The sequence below is a fragment of the Lissotriton helveticus genome, chromosome 1_1 (assembly GCF_964261635.1).
Source record: "Lissotriton helveticus chromosome 1_1, aLisHel1.1, whole genome shotgun sequence".
NCBI classification, from domain to species: Eukaryota; Metazoa; Chordata; class Amphibia; order Caudata; family Salamandridae; genus Lissotriton; species Lissotriton helveticus.
The window spans coordinates 369,044,381-369,064,686 of NC_136057.1; the positions used below are offsets into that span (position 1 = coordinate 369,044,381).

A 20,306-nucleotide genomic window follows, 5' to 3' on the forward strand; every position below is an offset into this window, starting at 1 on the left:
ACATATGTATAAAAGGGTTTTTTATCAATTCTGTGTCTATGAGAAAATGCGTGCGTACATAAGGCCCATATTCCCTCGTTAGGAAAAGTTACTACACTAAAAGGCGGGATCACCCGCTCAAACGCCTCACGCCATGCTGAATTGGCAAGTGCAGTTACTGGGGAGAGGACGCCCCATTTGACTTGATCTCTGAAAGTAAAGGACTTAGTAAATGGTATCAGAACAGGTGTCGAACCCACACCTAAATGATCAAAAAGGGCAACACTGACTGCATTACTGCAAAGGCCTTTAAAATGAATTTCTGTTGAGCTCAAATGAGAAAAAAAATGTAGCCCACTGCAGGGCAAACCGCTAATATTTCTACATAATGGATACATAAAATATAGAATACCTGACTTTTGCCAGCACTTTGCTCCCTTGGAACACCATTGCATGATCTCCATGGTGGGGGTTCATTCTGAGTACCACAGCAGGACTGAGTTAGAGAATATCGTTTTTTTCCCTTTTCGCTGGCTCTAGTGGGCATTCATACCAAGCCTCTACCATCATTGTCAAGGCCTCTCTCACCTCGGGGGCTCTGCGGTCTGCATGAGAATGGCCACAAGAGATGTGGATTTGAGCACCCCAGAATATGTCGCAGTGCACCCTGGGAGTCTGGTCCCAGCTCTGCTTCAAAGCACTGCACGTTCAGCCATCCGAGGCCACGCCTGCCTGGATGGCCGCTCCGCATTCATCGGTGGGTTATGAAAGGCAGGACAGGGCCCCCTCCCACGGCGTTCACACCTTCCCTTTAGTGTCCCCCTGGCCCAGGAGACGTCTCTGCAGGCAGAGGACTGCATTTCAAAAGGCCGTGGGAACAATGTGGCCGCCTCACACCTCCGCAACAAAGGCCGCGATGGCCTGTGAACTCGCTGCTGGGATCTGAGCGGCAGAAAGCAGGCAGCAGGGACGGCGGGAAAACCTCCCCTCACCTTTGCATACAAAACGGATTTCACACCAGCCTGTTCTGAAACTTTAATTCGGAATCCTGGCACCTCTCAAACAATGGGTTGCAAAGTGGCTGTGAAAAAGGCCTCTAATATTGGCTATGCAAGACCGTTCCTTTGTAAGGCCCGGGAAGGGTGGTACTGCCTACAGCTTCCGCCTGGAGGTGCCAGGAGCAAAGGTGGCAGAAAAGGTGCACGCCAGGGATGCTGCCAAGAACCCAGCCTGACCTCTCTCGAGTTAGTACAGGGCATGTTTGATTCGATATTATATTTCGAAGGCATGAAATAGTGTTTTCTAGGTCGGCAGCATGGCATCCCATTGACCCCCTCCCAGCTCCAGCAGTGCCCCCTCACCTATCTGCATGAGTTGGCAGCGTGGCATCCCTCCTCCCAGCTCCAGCAGTGCCCCCTCACCTATCTGCATGAGTTGGCAGCGTGGCATCCCCTAGACCCAGCTCCAGCAGTGCCCCCTCACCTATCTGCATGAGTTGGCGGCGTGGCATCCCCCTCCCAGCTCCAGCAGTGCCCCCTCACCTATCTGCATGAGTTGGCAGCGTGGCATCCCCCTCCCAGCTCCAGCAGTGCCCCCTCACCTATTTGCATGAGTTGGCACCGAGGCACGCCCTTGACCCCCCTGCGGCTCCAGCAGTGCCCCCTCACCTATCTGCATGAGTTGGCAGCGAGGCATCCCATTGACCCCCTCCCAGCTCCAGCAGTGCCCCCTCACCTATCTGCATGAGTTGGCAGCGTGGCATCCCCTTGACCCCCTCCCAGCTCCAGCAGTGCCCCCTCACCTATCTGCATGAGTTGGCAGCGAGGCATCCCCTTGACCCCCTCCCAGCTCCAGCAGTGCCCCCTCACCTATCTGCATGAGTTGGCAGCGTGGCATCCCCTTGACCCCCTCCCAGCTCCAGCTGTGCCCCCTCACCTACCTGCATGAGTTGGCAGCGAGGCATCCCATTGACCCCCTCCCAGCTCCAGCAGTGCCCCCTCACCTATCTGCATGAGTTGGCAGCGTGGCATCCCCTTGACCCCCTCCCAGCTCCAGCAGTGCCCCCTCACCTATCTGCATGAGTTGGCAGCGAGGCATCCCCTTGACCCCCTCCCAGCTCCAGCAGTGCCCCCTCACCTGTCTGCATGAGTTGGCAGCGTGGCATCCCCTTGACCCCCTCCCAGCTCCAGCTGTGCCCCCTCACCTATCTGCATGAGTTGGCAGCGTGGCATCCCCTTGACCCCCTCCCAGCTCCAGCAGTGCCCCCTCACCTATCTGCATGAGTTGGCAGCGTGGCATCCCCTTGACCCCCTCCCAGCTCCAGCAGTGCCCCCCTCACCTATCTGCATGAGTTGGCAGCGTGGCATCCCCTTGACCCCCCTCCCAGCTCCAGCAGTGCCCCCTCACCTATCTGCATGAGTTGGCAGCGAGGCATCCCCCCTCCCAGCTCCAGCAGTGCCCCCTCACCTATCTGCATGAGTTGGCAGCGAGGCATCCCCCCTCCCAGCTCCAGCAGTGCCCCCTCACCTATCTGCACGAGTTGGCAGTGTGGCATCCCCCCTCCCAGCTCCAGCAGTGCCCCCTCACCTATCTGCACGAGTTGGCAGCGTGGCATCCCCCCTCCCAGCTCCAGCAGCGCCCCCTCACCTATCTGCATGAGTTGGCAGCGAGGCATCCCCCCTCCCAGCTCCAGCAGCGCCCCCTCACCTATCTGCACGAGTTGGCAGCGTGGCATCCCCCCTCCCAGCTCCAGCAGCGCCCCCTCACCTATCTGCATGAGTTGGCAGCGAGGCATCCCCCTCCCAGCTCCAGCAGCGCCCCCTCACCTATCTGCATGAGTTGGCGGCGTGGCATCCCCCTCCCAGCTCCAGCAGTGCCCCCTCACCTATCTGCACGAGTTGGCAGCGTGGCATCCCCCTCCCAGCTCCAGCAGTGCCCCCTCACCTATCTGCATGACGCGGCCGAAGACCGAGGTGTTGTCCACCGTGCTGCAGTTCCAGCGCCGCTGCTTGAACTGGTACTGGCACTCCTTGATGCCCGTCTTGGCCCCCTCCCCGATGTACATCATGTGGTCCTGGTACAGCTGGCACAGCTTCTTCTGGCCGGGCGACAGGCCGGTGAGCTGGCTGCAGAGCGGCTGGGCTCCGATGATGTACATCTCCGGCCTCTGCACGGGGTTCAGAGCCAGCGACCTGAAACACAAGAGCGACCTTCAGCTGGCACCAAAAACCCTTCTTGCATTGTTGCATCGTTTATTAAAGCGCCTGGATGGCGCGTGCCAGGGCACTGCCGAGGGCAGAGTGCTTCACACAATTCATTCAACATTAACAGCAACAATATGTACAGGTTAAAAAAACATAGACATTGATAAAGTGGGACAGTTCTAGGAAGTTGTTCGTTGCAGATTGGAGTGGGCTGTTTGGCAGGAAATCACACAAGGGACACGTTTACCCGGAGACCCACCATCACCCAAGGCCATGTACCACCGCCCACCACGAGCTCAGCAAGACACACACAAGAACAGCCAGCTACACAGTCTAATCACCCGTTCTTGGCAAGTCCTACAAAACATGCACATCAAACATGACAGCAACCATCAACTGATGCCCAGGCATGACAACTTACATAATCTAAATACATACACATAAGAGCCACAACCCACTGAGTCAATGTCTGTCATGGCAGGGCATATAAACACGAAGCGGGGAAGGCTCCAGGGAAACGTCTGCCACAATCTCACGAGAAAAATACACACAAAAAAGGTAACAGTCATCACCTGAGGCCCAGTGTCAAACTATGCAACAAACTACACACGAAACTGAAGAGCAGTCCTTAGCTGAAGCCCAGGGCTTGCCAAGCCATGGTCTGACTAACCGGTACAGAAAGGGCAGTAGAAATGAAACAAGTTATTTTACTACGAAACACAAACCAAAGGAGAACGTTTGCTGCGTTACCATTGCACAAACTACACAAACCAAACAGGCACCACCATCAGCAGAGGCCCACTGCCAACATCCGATATCATCTACATCATACACCAAACACCATACACCAAACATAAAAGTACAAAAAAAGTAAAATACAAAAAATGAAACGGACCAATCAATGTCTTCCAGGATTTCTGAGCAAGGTACAAAACTGGAACCAAAATGACAGCACGGCCCTGATGGAAGAAACTAAAACAAGCAAGGATAACGGACACCACAGCGGATGCCCAATGCCACCCGTCCCACAATCACATACACCACACAAGCCAGGCTGGTGAGCAGTGGTTGAGTGCACCATGACCCATCTGGCAAACACAACGTACTAAATAGACCAACTGGGCCTGGGAAACTGCCCTAGTTTCTTGCACTGCGACACAAACAACAAATGCCAAGCAAAGTAGCCAAGTCACGCCACAGTCACATAAAAAAGATGAACTATCAAGCTGTAAAACACCTCCAGCGACTGCCACGATTATATAAACAGATGCTGAAGAAAAAGAAAATAATAATACCTTAAGCCCTGGGCTACCTCTGAAGCTCACATATAAATGAGGCCAAACTAAACAGTGATCAGCTTAGGATCTGGTCTAGACACCACAATGCACCAAATGAAAGGTTCTCTAGCCGAGGGCTAGCCCAGCGCCAGCATCCACATTACAGAGACCCGCCTAACAGACGGGCAGCCATCCTAGTGCAAAACACACACACTGTGGTGTTTACACTCCACAGCCTGGTGCGGTCACAACCAAGGTAGGGTGAAAGTACACAGCACAGAGCGTGGTATGACACGGCAGAAACGTGAGCTTTCCTGCTCGTGGCTCGTTTCCACCACACTCAAGTCACTCACAACACCAAAGCGGAGAGCTGGGGATAGGATAAATAACTAGACCAAAAGAAAGGCATTATTAACAGGTGTTGCGAGGACGCCGCCATGTTGCATGTGTAAAACAGCAGCTGTTGTGATTTAGGTGAGTTTTCGCCCAATTAAAACATGTACCTGTCAGGGGAAATGGGTGTTATTTAATGCAGAAAAATGCTGCTTCAACAGTCGGTGTCTTAATTACTACGGTCAGCCAGGGTGGGCGTGTCCTTATCTCCACGATGAACTGCCCACTAGCGTGGAGCCGCCCACAGCTCTGCACTGCCATTTTAATGCCCTTTCCCCCCTCCCCACACCCTGAGGGAGCTCCGACAGAGGGCACAGCAGAGCCTGGGCCAGGTTGTAGTGACGCCCTCTGTCTGCAAGTGACACCTGCTGTGGGTGCACCAGTGCAAAGCGCTACAATAGTGAACCTAAGGACGTGGCACACTAGGCACTACACCACAAGGGAACAGAAAGACAGCCGAGGCTGTGGCATGTGGCAGCGCAGAAGCGCTTTTCATGTACTCAGGGCAGATTCGTTGCCACTGACAAGGCAGGCAGGGTAGCAACAGAAGACAGGGCAGAACTATACAGAAGAACACGCTGTCCACACGTGCAGGTTAGACACGTGCCGAGTGGAAGGACAGTACACAGGGGAGGGAACAGATCGCACAGTCACAACACGTGGATTACACATATACAGGACTGAGGTACAATTCACATGAGGCATGGTGCATTTTCACCAGATAGGAAAGGGACCTTCAACAGACAGGGCAGAGGTTCACTTTACACAGGCAGGGCAGAGGTTCACTTCACACAGGCAGGGATGGGGTGCACTTCACACATGCAGGGCAGGGGTACATTTCACACAGATAGGGGGAGGTGCACTTCACAGACAGGTCAGAGGTGCACTACACACAGGCAGAGCTGAGGTACACTTCACATGGGACATGGAGCATTTTCACAGGCAGGGCTAAGGGACATTTAACAGACAGGGCAAAGGTTTACTTCCCAGACAGGGCTGAGGTGCTTTTCACACAGACACGCCAGAGGCGCATTTAACAGACAGGGTACATAGAGACACTAAGCACATGCAGGGCTGAGGCACATTTCATACAGAGAGTGCAGAAGTGCACTTCAGACAGGCAAAGCAGGGGTACATTTCACAGACAAATGTTCAAGAAACATTTCACACAAACAGAGCAGAAGTGCACTTCACACCGACAGGGCAGATGTGCACTTCACACAGACAAGCCAGAGGTGCGTCTAAGAGACAGGGCAGAAGTGCACTTCATACAGACAGAACTTAGACGAACTTCACAGGAACAAGGCTGAGGCACACTTCACACAGAGAGGGCAGAAGTGCACTTCAGACAGGTAAGGCAGGGGTACATTACACAGGCAAATGTTTAAGAAACATTTCACACGGGCAGGGCTGATGTACATTTAACAGACAGGACATAGCTGCACTTCACACCGGCAGCTTGAGACACATTTCAAAAGACAGTGCAGAGGTGCACTTCACACAGGCAGGGCAGAGATGCACTTAACACAGAAAGGGAGACGGGCAGGGGTGCACTTCACACAGAGGCAGGGCAGAGATGCACTTAACACGGAAAGGGAGGCAGGGCAGGGGTGCACTTCACACAGAGGCAGGGCAGAGATGCACTTAACACGGAAAGGGAGGCAGGGCAGGGGTGCACTTCACACAGAGGCAGGGCAGAGATGCACTTAACACGGAAAGGGAGGCAGGGCAGGGGTGCACTTCAGACAGGGCAGAGGTGCACTTCACAGACAGGGCAGAGGTGCACTTCACACAGATACATGTTATATAGACAGGGCAGAGGGACACTTCACACATGCAGGAATGAGGTGCACTTCACAGACAGGGCAGAGGTGCACTTCACACAGATACATTTCATATAAACAGGGCAGAAGGACACTTCACACATGCAGGGATGAGGTGAACTTCACAGACAGGGCAGAGGTGCACTTCACACAGATACATTTCATATAAACAGGGCAGAATGACACTTCACACATGCAGGGATGAGGTGCACTTCACAGACAGGGCAGAGGTGCACTTCACACAGATACATTTCATATAAACAGGGCAGAAGGACACTTCACACATGCAGGGATGAGGTGAACTTCACAGACAGGGCAGAGGTGCACTTCACACAGATACATTTCATATAAACAGGGCAGAATGACACTTCACACATGCAGGGATGAGGTGCACTTCACAGACAGGGCAGAGGTGCACTTCACACAGATACATTTCATATTGACAGGGCAGCGGGACACTTCACACATGCAGGGATGGGGTGCACTTCACAGACAGGGCAGAGGTGCACTTCACACAGATACATTTCATATAAACAGGGCAGAATGACACTTCACATATGCAGGGATGAGGTGCACTTCACAGACAGGGCAGAGGTGCACTTCACACAGACAAGCCAGAGGTGCGTCTAAGAGACAGGGCAGAAGTGCACTTCATACAGACAGAACTTAGACGAACTTCACAGGAACAAGGCTGAGGCACACTTCACACAGAGAGGGCAGAAGTGCACTTCAGACAGGTAAGGCAGGGGTACATTACACAGGCAAATGTTTAAGAAACATTTCACACAGGCAGGGCTGATGTACATTTAACAGACAGGACAATGCTGCACTTCACACAGGCAGCTTGAAACACATTTCAAAAGACAGTGCAGAGGTGCGCTTCACACAGGCAGGGCAGAGATGCACTTCACACAGATACATTTCATATTGACAGGGCAGCGGGACACTTCACACATGCAGGGATGGGGTGCACTTCACAAACAGGGCAGAGGTGCACTTCACACAGATACATTTCATATAAACAGGGCAGAATGACACTTCACACATGCAGGGATGAGGTGCACTTCACAGACAGGGCAGAGGTGCACTTCACACAGATACATTTCATATAGACAGGGCAGAGGGACACTTCACACATGCAGGGATAAAGTGCACTTCACAGACAGGGCAGAGGTGCACTTCACACAGATACATTTTATATAGACAGGGCAGAGGGACACTTCACACATGCAGGGATGAGGTGAACTTCACAGAAAGGGCAGAGGTGCACTCCACACAGACAGGGCAGAGGTGAACTTCACACAGCCAGGGCAGAGGTCAGGTGCACTTCAAAGGCAGCATAGAGGTGCACTTCACATAGACAGGGCAGAGGTCAGGTGCACTTCACCCAGACAGGGCAGAGGTCAGGTGCACTTCACAGACGGTAGAGGTGCACTTCACACAGACAGAGCAGAGGTGCACTTCACACAGGCAGGTCAGAGGTGCACTTCACACAGGTACATTTAATAAGGCAGAGGTACACTTCATACATGCTGGGATGAGGTACACGTCACACAGACAGGGCAGGGCACAGGTGCACTTTACAGAGGCAGAGGAAAAGCACATTTCATGTGCGTGCCAAACAAGCATAACAGGTGTGTAATTCACGAGGGCGGGTCAGAAATGCCTTTAACTCGGACGGCAAGTGCACAGACTTGACCCAAGCGGGGCAGGAGCCCGTGTTACACATGCCCCGCAGTCACATTTCAAGCAGGCGTCATATGGACACATTTTATACAGGCAGGCGGATGTACCTTTCACTCTCGTGTGGCAGATATACATATTGGGGATGGGGGGGGGGGGTTGAGGCAGCGGTCCCGGAGATGTGCCCTGGCATGAAGCGCTCAGGAAGTACAAGGGGCTGCCTAGAGGAACTGGAGTGAGAGAACGGGGGTAAAGTGCGCGGACAGTGGTCGAGTTTAGGGACAGTAACAGAGTGAGGGGACCGTGGTCGCGTATAGGGTCGGTGGTAGAGTGTGGGACGGCGGTAGAGTGTGGGACGGTGGTAGAGTACAGGGACAGTGGTAGGTATGCGAACAGTAGTACATCTCTTTATCCGTGTTAGTTCGTAAAGACAGGGTATGGTATGGAATAGTGACCAACATGAAGTGTAGGGCAGTCAGTGCGGTTGTGTGGAGGGGTATAGGATAAAGTGGGGCATGAGACCAGGCAGGGGTAGGATCAAATCACCCTGTGCCTAGCTCGCCTGTACCTTGAGCGTGCCTATGCCCCTGCGGGCGTGCCTCAGAGCAGCCAGCGAGCTCGCCGTGGCGCTGGGATCTGCTCGCAGCGCCACACCGGCCACGGCTTCAGAGCGACATGTTACCTTCACAGCACAGTAACTTGATAAAAAGAAAGATGTGGAGCGGTACTCACCACCAGGAGGCGCCCCCCACCGGGGGCGGGCAGCAGAGCAGGGCGGCGGCCAACAGCAGGCGGATCCCGGGCATAGTGTCCCGCAGCCCTCGGTGCAGTCCCTGCGCCAGCGGCCCCCACGGCACGGCTCCCTGCGGAGGAAGGAAGGCAGCGGAGGGTCACTACTGGTGCCCGGGCTCCTCGCAGACTGCCCCTGGGCACAGGCGCTACCTGCCCCTCAGCCCCGGGGAGCAATGGCACAGCACTGCCGCCAGACACAGCCCCTGCCTCGGCTCGGACACTCTCTCTGCGGCTCGGACCCTCTCGCTTCTCTCCCCCTTCTCTCTCTCGCTGCCTCCAGGCGCGGCAGCACTGCCCACGGCACCCAGGTGGCACCTCCGCGACCCCGTCAGCCCCTACCCAGCCCTGTAGGTCCACCTCTTACTCTGCTAACAAGACATCGACCCTACTTTATAAGTCTCCCACCCTGCTCCTGTCGCCCCTTCCTGCTTACTACCTGTCCTGCACCTCTGCCCTTCCTGTTTCTGCCCCTCTAACGCCTGTCTGCTACCTTTACCCACTTTCCAACCCGTTTCTGTCCCTCTGCCCTCGCCGCCTGCTCTTTACTTCTGCCTTGTTTCTGCCCTCGCTCCTCCTGTCCTGTTTCTGCCCTCCTCCTCCTGTCGTGCCCCGTTCTGCCCTCGCTCCTCGTGCCCTGTTTCTGCCTTCACTCCTCCTGCCCTGCCCTGTTTCTGCCCTCGCTCCTCCTGTCCTGCCCGGTTCCTGCCCTCGCTCCTCGTGCCCTGTTTCTGCCCTCGCTCCTCCTGTCCTGCCCTCTCTCCTCCTGTCCTGTCCTCACTCCCCGTGCCCTGCTTCTCCCTGCCCCTCGGCTGCCCCCGGGTGCCCGGACCTGCAGCTCAGCGGCGGCGCTCTCTCCACAGCCCAGTGAAGCCCATCCTCTCTCTGCCCAGGGCTCTGTCCCAGACACCGAGGGCCGGGGTGGGGGGCGTGTGAATGGACGCGCACTTGGGGGCCTTTCACAAACACAAGTGACACTGGGGAGGGAGAGCGCGGCCGGCGCAGGGGGCGGGGGGAGGAAAGGCCAAAGTGAGAGCAGAGCCCCCCCTATCTGCGCAGAGATCACGCTGCCCCCACCCCGCCCCCCTCCCGGGGAAAACCCACACATACAACATGCACCGGGGCTGACCCGCCTCCACCCCCCAGAGCAGGGACCACCAGGGGGCGGCCTGGGAAAACAAGCACGCCAAATGGGAGGACGTCTGAGAAAACAGGCAGTGGTGGGGGGAGAGGGGCCCCCACAAATCATGGGGCGGACAGGGCGTCCCCACGAGCCTGTACTGGGTACTGAAGGCAGAAGTGGGGGGGCCTCGCCAGGTGAGGGGCACTGGAAGAAAGTTGCCCAGTGTGACTGCCCTCCCCAGGGAATAATGTCACTGGCTTCAGAAATGACTTGAAGCCCAGCGGGAGACGCACCCTCTTTCACTAGACTGAGCGGGCCAACCAAGGTGAGATTACCACAGCGCCAAGGAAGCTGCAAGCGGCGCTATACTCCCTAAACAGCACATGCAGTTTAGCAAATTGGGGTAATGGTGCCTGGAGTACACACCAAAGTAAGATCCGGTACACATCCCGAGGATGGTGCACCCCGGGGAGGGGGGAGGGGGGAGGAATTCAAAGGGGTTAAGTACACATAAAAGGGAGTAAAGCACTTCTTTTGCAGTTTTATGGAGCGGCAGTTACATTACACAAAGCCACATTCATGTTTTGCGGCACCGGGAGATTAAGTGATTTGCCCAGAATCACAGGATGTTGAGCTGACCCCGAGACTGGAATCAGAGGGGTAAAACACATTCTGAGGTTAAAGCACCAGAGAGATAAATAAGAAACTGTGGAGGTAAAGGACAAGACAGAGTGGTAAAGCACAGACTACAGAGTGAAGGAGAAGCTAGAATAATAAAACACAAGTCAGACGGGTAAAGCAAACGTCAGGGCGGAAAACTACAAGCCACAGAGACAAATCACAGATCAGAGGAGCTGGATACGTATCAGAAGGGAAAGCTTCACCCAGAGGAGCAGAGCAAAAATCAGGATTTCAGGGCACACGCCGAGGGGTAAAGCACAAGTCAGAGACCGGATACAGCACACATCGGAGTGGTAAAGCACAAATCATTACTAAAAACACAAACCGCAAGGGTATAAAGTACACGTGGGGACGGTAAAACATCAGTCAGAAGAGTAAACCCATTTTTTTTTTTACTAAACTACAAATCAAACATTAAAGTTCAAACTAGGGAAAAAGGAACGAAATAAGGGGATACAACTAAAATCCACGGCAACGAAGAAATCGGAGGGAAGAAGCAGAAATCTGAGGAACAGCACACACATCGGAGCGGTAAAACACGGAGGGGGGTAACTCTCAAAGCTAGAGTGGGGTTAAGCCCAACTCAACTCAGGGCAGTGGAACTCAACTCAGGGGCTAAACCACACATTGCAGGGAGGTGTAAAGCACAATTCAGGGGGTGAAACAAAAGGATGGGTGAAGGAATAGACAGGGGTTAGTTGGATTAAGCAGACATACCACTGAGTGGCTAATAGCTCAATAAAGGGGGTTATGCACAAATCAAGGTGAGATAAGCACAAAAAAGAGTTTAGGCACATATGGATGCGCGTAAGAAATCACAACAGCTTAAAGAGAAGTATAGAAGCCAAACAGAAAAGAAGAAGAAGCAGAAATCAAGGTAGATTGAGAACATACTTCAATTCTTTTGGGTTTGAGGACATGAGTACTGTTGACATGGGTTTTGTAATAGTCACAGCCATCTTTAATGCACCTAGACAATTTGTTCACGGCCCATAGTAACCCAATTCTACAATCCACAACTGAGAATCAAGGACCTCACGAGCCTAGATCACAAATTGCTGCACCCACTTGTTTCAGGAAGCTCCCACGTCACTTGGTGAGACTCCAGGCCAAAAACACCGACCACGCTTTACTTCCAGGGGCGTACCACAAGGCTATATCCAAGGTGCGCTCAAGTGCTCACTCTACCTCCCCTCCCTTGGGAATATCATCTCATCGGTTGGGTTCTCATATCAAATTGATGCCAAAAACACCCACATCTGTTTCTAGGTTACATCTCACCTCCAGTCACGTTTTCGACTGTTTCACCGCCATTTTGCACTAGAAGTTTTCAAGGTCACTAATGTAAAAGCCATCTAGAAGTGAGGTCTGGTATTTTCCTGCCTCAGCAAAACTCCTCTGACCTGACACTGAAATTTGCAAACTCCACTAGAAACCTCAGGGTTCTTTTGAACTCATCATTGAAAATGGAATCCCACATTAACACAGCAACCACAGACCAACACCAATTATTATACATGCACAATATCCACACTCTCATCCAATGTACGCACCCATTAACTGACTAGTACTCAGCAGACACATTTATTGCAAGTTGACTAGCCTCCCTCCCTGAATACTTTTTTGCACCATTCGGCAAAGCCCCCACAGAATCGTACAATCTACCTAGGCATACCCCCGCCTCATCGTACCATCAGCAAGCAATCCAAGCTGCACCTTGCTCAGGAGGCTCAGCTACGCTCAGGCAGGTTGGGGTTTACTTGTGTTTGTGTTCAGAGAGGAGGTGGGATGAACTTCTACTGGAGCATGATCAAGCCTGATCTCCATATGGTGGCTCCATGCCTGGAACTGCAGTGGACAAACAAAGATGGAGTGGAATAAGGCCCAGGAATTGCTAGTGGAGCAGACGTTTGCAAGCATTCCACTCATCGACTTTTGTTGGAGACAAGTGTGAGAAGGAGTAGACCAGAAGCCAGATCTTCTCCATCTACATGCTACAGATCTGCAGCACCATCCCCGGACGCCAGAAGGGCCCCAACCACTCTACACTTCTGAAAATCTGAGGGTACTCCTCTTTACAGAGAGAGCAATGGGTCCAGAGGGGATTGGGATGTACTGGAGCAGCTGAGGTCATTTTACAATCTACTGGCACTAGAGTCTCTATCTAGGCAGGCACCCAACTACCTATTCAGATGGTGAAAACCTCAACAAATGGTTTCTACATGAGATAAGACAAAAACAATGAGATTGGGGGTCAGGCAGGAGGGGCGCAGTGAGTACTAACACAAGCCCTATAAATTGTCTCATGAACGGTACAGGGCTACGCTATAGATCAAAGGCCCTTTTATCACTGTCCAGATTGCGTGAGACTTCGGTATCCCAAGATAGATATTTTCCATCACAGGATCTTTCCTGTCTCTTCCAGGCTACGTCACCAGCGTCAACCCTTAACAGGTTTCCAGTGACAAATTGGGCACTCTTACATGGACATCCAGAAGACTGCCTCACCAGAGCCAGGTTTTCAACATCCTGGCCCAGTGGGTCCCCGGGCTTCGGAGGCAGTTACTCTATCACTCTGCTGATGCGGTCTGTGGTGCACTGAGGGTGCTAGAGGTGATCTACGCAGATGGTCCTTGCCTGGCGTCCATCTTTCAAGCCTTAACCCAGCCATCAGAGAGCATATCTGTAACCTTATAAACACTTCCTGGTATCTAACACAGTGGGACTAAGGGGTGTTGATCCCTTGACTAAGCAACCTAGCCTCGACTAAGCCATCATTAAGAACCATGGCCACATCACTCTTCTGACGGCTACCATGAAAGTGATGGTAAGATCTGGATAACCATCTTGAGGTTCAGGGGCTCTCGATTCGGTTCAGACAGGCTTCTGCTCAAGGTACAGCCCTGAAGGAGCAGTTATACTCCGGGATGGAGGTCAAGATGTAGCCTCCCGATGCTAGGTCTCTCTGATCCTTTTGACGTGGTCAACCATGTAAGCATGAATGCGTAGCAGGGCTGACAGGCTCAGCACTCAGCTGGTTTTATTATTTCCTATTCTACATTCCTTTCTCTGCTATGGCAGATGTGCACATCAATAAACAAGGTATTGAACCTGTGGCCTGTAGATTACCATATGTTTCAGAAGAGAGTGTCCAACTCACTGAGCCATCCTGCCAACTATACAGATAAAGAAGAAGAAAACCCCAGTAAGGGATACTTAAGTGCCGCACCACCTCGCTATACACAGATCATATATTTACTCAAGAATTACGTTGCCCACCTCCTCAGTCCACTGCTGGAGGACCCAACAATTATAAAACAGTACAAAATGCACAGAGAGGCAACATGGATATTTCAAAGCATAAATGCACAAAATATCAATCAATCCGGACTCTTCAGTGATTTCAAAAGATGATCCTTTAATAGCTTCTTGGACCACTTGTAGCGTAAAGTGATGGAATAATCTAGCCAACGTGGCTTCCTCAGGGCAAATTTCACAACGCACAAATCTTTATACCGATCACTGCAGTCCCAGGATCATAATATCTCAACACTTTAAAAGACTGTAAGGCATCAATCCATTTAGTACGGATATCCACAAGGAAACGCTTACAGATGGTCTACCACTTTTGCAAGAAAATTCACTGTCTCTTAGAACACGTCGCAAATGGTTCAATATGTAAAGTACATTCCAAAATTCCAAAGTTTCTTCTGGTCACTATGATAGGTGACTATCAGAAAAGCGTGCTCCACAGACGTTACTTCATGTCGGCGTTACTGCGTGTCAGCCTCCAATAGAGCGCCGTATTGCTTCACCCGCTGTCAGCCTCAAAAACGAGATGCCAACTATAGGTCATCTGCTTCCAAATGCATGGGTATAACTTAGTGGATTAGCATTTCACAGTTCTAATTCCTGATGGATGGGTGTAGGACACTTGCTTTCCAATAGAAGAGTACAGGTCACCTGATGTCCGGCACTTGATTTCTAATGGACAGGTAGAAGTCACTTGAATAACAGGAACCATTTGGGTAATTTATCCGTAATGGACAGGCCATGGTCACTTGTATTCCAAGGAAGGAGCATGTAATTACCAACTGAGGAATACGAGGGGTAGATTTTCAAACATTTTGCGCTGGGTTAGCATCACAAAAGTGATGCTTACCAGCACAAAATGTTTTTTACCAATTTACTTTACAGTGCAAAACTTGTTTTGAGTTGGAAAGTACCAAACAAGTAACGCAAAGCAGCACGAAGCACTGCTTTGTTTTTACTTAGCACCATGGCGGCATTACATGGGTGGTACGTGGGTGTTCCCATGCAACCACCCACAGCTTTTGACTCAAAACCATTTCTCCAAACAATTGTAGACAGGGCTTAGCGCCAAAAGTTAATGCCATCTGAAAGGAGGCGTTAAGAGGAGAAATGCTTTCATTTCTCCTTTCTACTCCTAGTTCGCATGCATGCTGCACTGTCCAGCACACAAAGTGGAAAAAAGTGTTTGAACTTGTCTAGGTATAGTATCTTGTTCAGGTTTTGTACCCAAAAATCTATGCTAGACTGAGGCACGCACCACAGGGCCATGGCGCACGGCAGTGAAATCAGCGCCAGCGCTAGGGAGAGCGCCATATCTCTGTAGATATGGCACTCTCCTGCTCCCTACCTGTCAAGCAACGCGGTGCAGCATTTCTGGCTGCAGCGCTGCGTTGCGAGACTTCTTTGAAAATCTGCCCCATGGTCTCTTTTTCCATTCGGCGTCTATTGGACACTCGTTTTTCCAGTGGACAACAGGGGTCCTCCTTTCCAATAGGTTTGTATTATATGGAGTTGGTATTCAAAAGGCACTTTCTATACTCCTTGTGAGGGCTGAAGCACTTTCCAAATGGTGAAGGAAGTAGCTAATACGTGTTATATTGGTGTTTGCACACTTTCAAGACCTGGGTATGGGTTACTTGTTTTCCAAATGATCAGTGGGTCTCTATTGATTTCTAAGAAAAGGTACACGTCATTTATTTATCAATGGGTTGCTGTGAATTACGAGAGCAGCGAGAGCGCCGGTTCCTCAATTACTTTTTTAAACCTTTAGCTTTACACAGTTTAACAGATTTATTTATTATTTATTGATTAACCAAGTTTGAAACAACACGTATATACGTATATATATTTATTTCATGGGTAGGACATATTACACAACCATCTATTGCATGCATTTTCAATGGCTTTCATCGGAGCTATTGAACAAGGGAACGAAACAGGATACAGTTCCAACCATCATCTCCAAAGACCCCCCCTCTACTGTTCACTTATGAGGGTCGTGATGTAATGAGCTCAACTGCCCAAACTGAGTTATGCCAGGGCACGAGGCACACCACCAAGGTGTGTTGACCACATTTTCCATGTACGTTATTATTACTTGTCCCGGTTCCGGGTCACTCGCACAATCGAGAAATCGAATCCGTATCAGTTCACGACCACTCATTTTATCATGCGCGATGGAGGCCAGCCTGTACATGGTGCACCTTTTATCCACCACAATCTCACCTCTGGCGGTCTGGGATCATCCATAGTCCGGCTACAGCTCGCCGGAAAGCCACAAAATATGTCGACTGATGTTGTTCTAAGATGCCCAGGGGTGCCTCTTCCAGCTCCTCAATACCGAGTAAGAATTCCCCCTGGACTGTGAGCACACGGACGACCTACCAATTGTAGACCACACGCCATCCATACTCCCTCGAGATTTCCACTCCCGAGCCCTCCTCATCTTTCCTCTATAGTTACCAATGGTTAGTTATGTGCTCAGGAACAACTTGTATTATCAAAGGAATTACTTCGTTTTTAGTTTGGAGAAGTGACTCTTTAGTGCCACTAAGTGGACAATGTTGATAATACAAGAACAGTAGGGCTTGGGTAGGGAAATTGTTTCACTTTCTTAGTCCGTAAAGGATGTGATTGTGCGCATCCTGTTTTATGCAACTCGATGCTTAACAACAACAACAAAGATCATTTCTCGAGCTTTTCACAGAATAAATGATCCTTTAGAGAAATACTGGGTGCATATGTTTATTATTCTCACCAAAGATACATAACAATACAAGCAGATTGCATGTTATTCAAAAATAACAAAACAAGAAACGTAAAGTACATAAAGTGATGCCAAAGGCGAGATCTGGCTTCTCTTTCTATAGCTTTCTTCGAGTGTGTTGGTCTGTTGTTACCAGTCTCCCCTGGACTTTCTGTCTTGAATAACAAATAAGTCTCTTGAAAATTAGGAGTGAATTTGTTACCTGTAAAAATTGGTTGATTCAGAAGGCAGCGCCTTGAGGCTTCCACGCCAGTGTGAACTCCATACACTGCAGACCCTTGGTAGCTCCTATTTGTCCTCTAATTCCAGATTCTGCCACAGCCCACCCGCACACATCCTCCCACCGGTGCCAGCTTCTTACATTTCCAAGAACCACCTACACTGGCTACCTTTGCAAGCCGGACACACCGCTTACCAGTGCCAACTTATGAAAGCATCCACCAGTGAAGAAACTGCCTACCAGTCCCACCCCTGGCTTCCACTGTTCACTGCTGCAGCACTGCACACTGTACACCGGTGCAAGCGCTTGACACTACCCACCAAGACCCGTACTCTGCCCTCCTGTTCTTTACTCTGCCCACTCATTCATGCTACTCACACCATACACCAGTGCCAGTCCTTTCACTTCCCACCAGTGTCCACTCCTGCATTGGCCATCAATGCAGCTTCTCCCACTGCCAACCACAGTCTACTCCTTGCACAGCCAGCCAATATTGTCTCCTCATGCCGCAAGCCAATGCGTGCTCATCACGCCTGCAGCAATGCAGGCTCTTCACACTGCTCGCGCCATCGACCGGTACCAGGTCCTCACACTGCTCACCAGTGCAGACTTGATATTCTTCCCACTGGTGCCAGCTCAACAGATTGCCTAGCGGTGCAGCCACGTGCAAGAAAACTGACTTTCACTTAAAACTTCCGATTGTCGATTCTCCTTTGTCTTTCGGTGTGACTCCGTCCTTCCTTTCCATCTTCTGCATGCCTCTTCTCTCCGAGCACAGCCTACTGCAAGTCACATGCATGTTTACTTTAATTCTCCTGCAACCTAACAATACCTAATCTGTTGTAGCTTCTCTATTAATACTGCCAACCCATGCATGAATTCACATTTCACCCCCATCCACTATAGATCACACCTAACTCCTATTAATTTAATCTACCATATACAAACTGGAGTACATGCATGGCATGGTTTCCTTAAGAGTGCAAGCCTAATCCCAAAAACCAACAATTAGCCAAAACCAACCAACCAAACAAGCATTGGCATAGCCAATAAGTCTCGCCTCTGGGACCTTATAAGTGTTTTGCCAGAGATGTTTGGAAGTTTGGTAAGTGGGCAGGGAACCCACTTTGAAACTGGCTTGGTGGGACCTGGCAAGGGGGCAGATTGTGAACTGAACTGCCTGACCACCTTACAGCAATGAACCCCATCAGCCAGGGTTTAGGAGTGACACTTTGACCCTCATAGTGTAAAAACATTCTCATTAATGGACTGTGAGGACGGATTTTGTCTGCAGTACCGAAATGCAATCCAGGTAGCAAGAATAGATTTAGTTCCACTGCTCACACGCGTATTTATTTTCACATCAAGATCAGTGCTCTCAGAAAGCAGCTGTTTCTAAAGGGCCCTGACTTCACAACACTCACAAATATAGAACGTCTCTGTGTAAGTCCCAATCTCCTAGTGGGACATGTATGTACTAACATGAAGTGGACTGGAATGTTCTGCGGGGCTCCGTGAGTGAGAACGGCTTTTCCGGGTGCCTGGTGGTGTGGACACAGGCTGCTCCTGGAGTCGAAGACAGGTTTTACAACATAATTGGGTCATTGGGATAAGGGTAATAAATGAGCCCCCCCTTTTTATTACTACAAGCGTGCGCATGCAAGATTTACTTTTACAAAGTTGTTCGTGTTTTACACAATCTATGTTTCTCTGTGCGGTCCGATAGACGTGAACAAAATGGGTTTCCAGCGCTGGGCTCTGTCCGGCCCGGGATAAAATGACTAGTTGTTGGTTAATACAATTAGGAGTAGGATGTGTTGAATGTGTGCATTTTTTCTTTCCATAGCACCAGAATCTCTTTTTGCGTCAGTGTCAAAAGATTTATTCTAGACAATAATGCTATTTTAAATACTCGCGTAATCAAATGCACATTATTTTATCAAGGTTGTCAATGCTATTATTTACCTTGATAACCTTCATGGCTGAGTCATCGTGTCGCGGTGCCTACTTTCCGGCGGGTTAGATCTACATCACAATAATTAGTGAGACTATTTCATATTTCGGGTGCGAATTTCAACAAGAACCCGCACAAAACTGACCTTTTGGCTACCAAGACATTCAAAATGTATTTAAAATATTGAAATAATTACGGGACATCTGGATTGAGCTGGTTAAAGATTAATAATTCGTTGTTAAAGTAAACATAAGTAGCTCTTTGATCCCAGACAGAGATGTTTACTGATAAAGATCACTGCCGGCACATTACACGCCGAAATCTGGCATCGAAACAGTCAATATTCGGCAGTAAGGATCATCACTCTCCTAAATGGGCACCCAATTGCGGCTGCATTTTTTTACTCGATGGGCGGCGCAGCCTTTTCCTCGCGTCCTTGAGAGCCCAGCATGCTCTTGCTACTAATCACAGCTCATAGCGCTGCCGGACGGGGCATGAGCGCTTCAGAGGGAGCCCGGCCCGGGAGAGGGGAGGCCAGGCCCGTGGGAGGGGAGGCCCAGCAGCAGCCGGGACACTGGTCAAGCCCGGGCCAAATGCAGACTGTGGTGGCTGCTGGATGAGTGTGCCTGAAGCACAGAAAACAACTTTACCCCGTCCTGTTGAACAAGTGCAACCTTGGGGGGAGAGACACTGCGTGGGAGACAAGCGCAGGCACGCTAATAAATCCAGATGGCCCCTGCGCCGCTGCTGGCTCCCTAGAGCAAAATGCTCTGGGAGTAAACATTTCACAAGCAGCTGGGACTTCCACACGCCTTTGGCCAATTGCATACTGAAGCCAGACGCAAAGGCCAATCGCATGTGAGCACCACATGCACGAGCTTCTATACAAGCTGAAATGATTCCAAGAGGTCGATTTCCTATGCAGCGCATGCACGCTGCCTTAGGCTCAACCTAAAAAACTAATACCCAAGGGTTGTGGTGCAGTGTGCTGTCTGACACAGTGCTACAATATCTCATCAAGGGCAGTAAATAATATAGAAATGCAATTACAATATATAACTCACACTAATACTATAGCATAGTCGGTTGGGGCAGTTGATTG

At 50.7% G+C, this 20,306-nt stretch overlaps 1 protein-coding gene and 1 long non-coding RNA gene across 6 annotated transcripts in view; one reads left to right on the top strand and one right to left on the bottom strand.

Annotated features, from left to right (window-relative positions):
- Window positions 1-20,306, top strand: part of LOC144809094 (uncharacterized) — a 221,819-nt gene that overhangs the window by 115,610 nt on the left and 85,903 nt on the right. The window lies entirely within an intron of this gene.
- Window positions 1-20,306, bottom strand: part of WNT5B (Wnt family member 5B) — a 442,741-nt gene that overhangs the window by 59,714 nt on the left and 362,721 nt on the right. For 2 of the 4 annotated variants that reach the window (XM_078673681.1, XM_078673680.1), the window contains exons 2-3: window positions 9,091-9,221; window positions 2,923-3,170 (exon numbers count right to left, since the gene is read on the bottom strand). In XM_078673681.1, coding sequence (XP_078529807.1) covers window positions 2,923-3,170; window positions 9,091-9,164 — 322 coding nt within the window. In that variant the 5' untranslated portion in view covers window positions 9,165-9,221. Of the gene's footprint in view, window positions 1-2,922; window positions 3,171-9,090; window positions 9,222-9,979; window positions 10,027-20,306 lie in introns of those variants that run through there. The other 2 variants (XM_078673682.1, XM_078673683.1) reach the window with 2 other exon arrangements.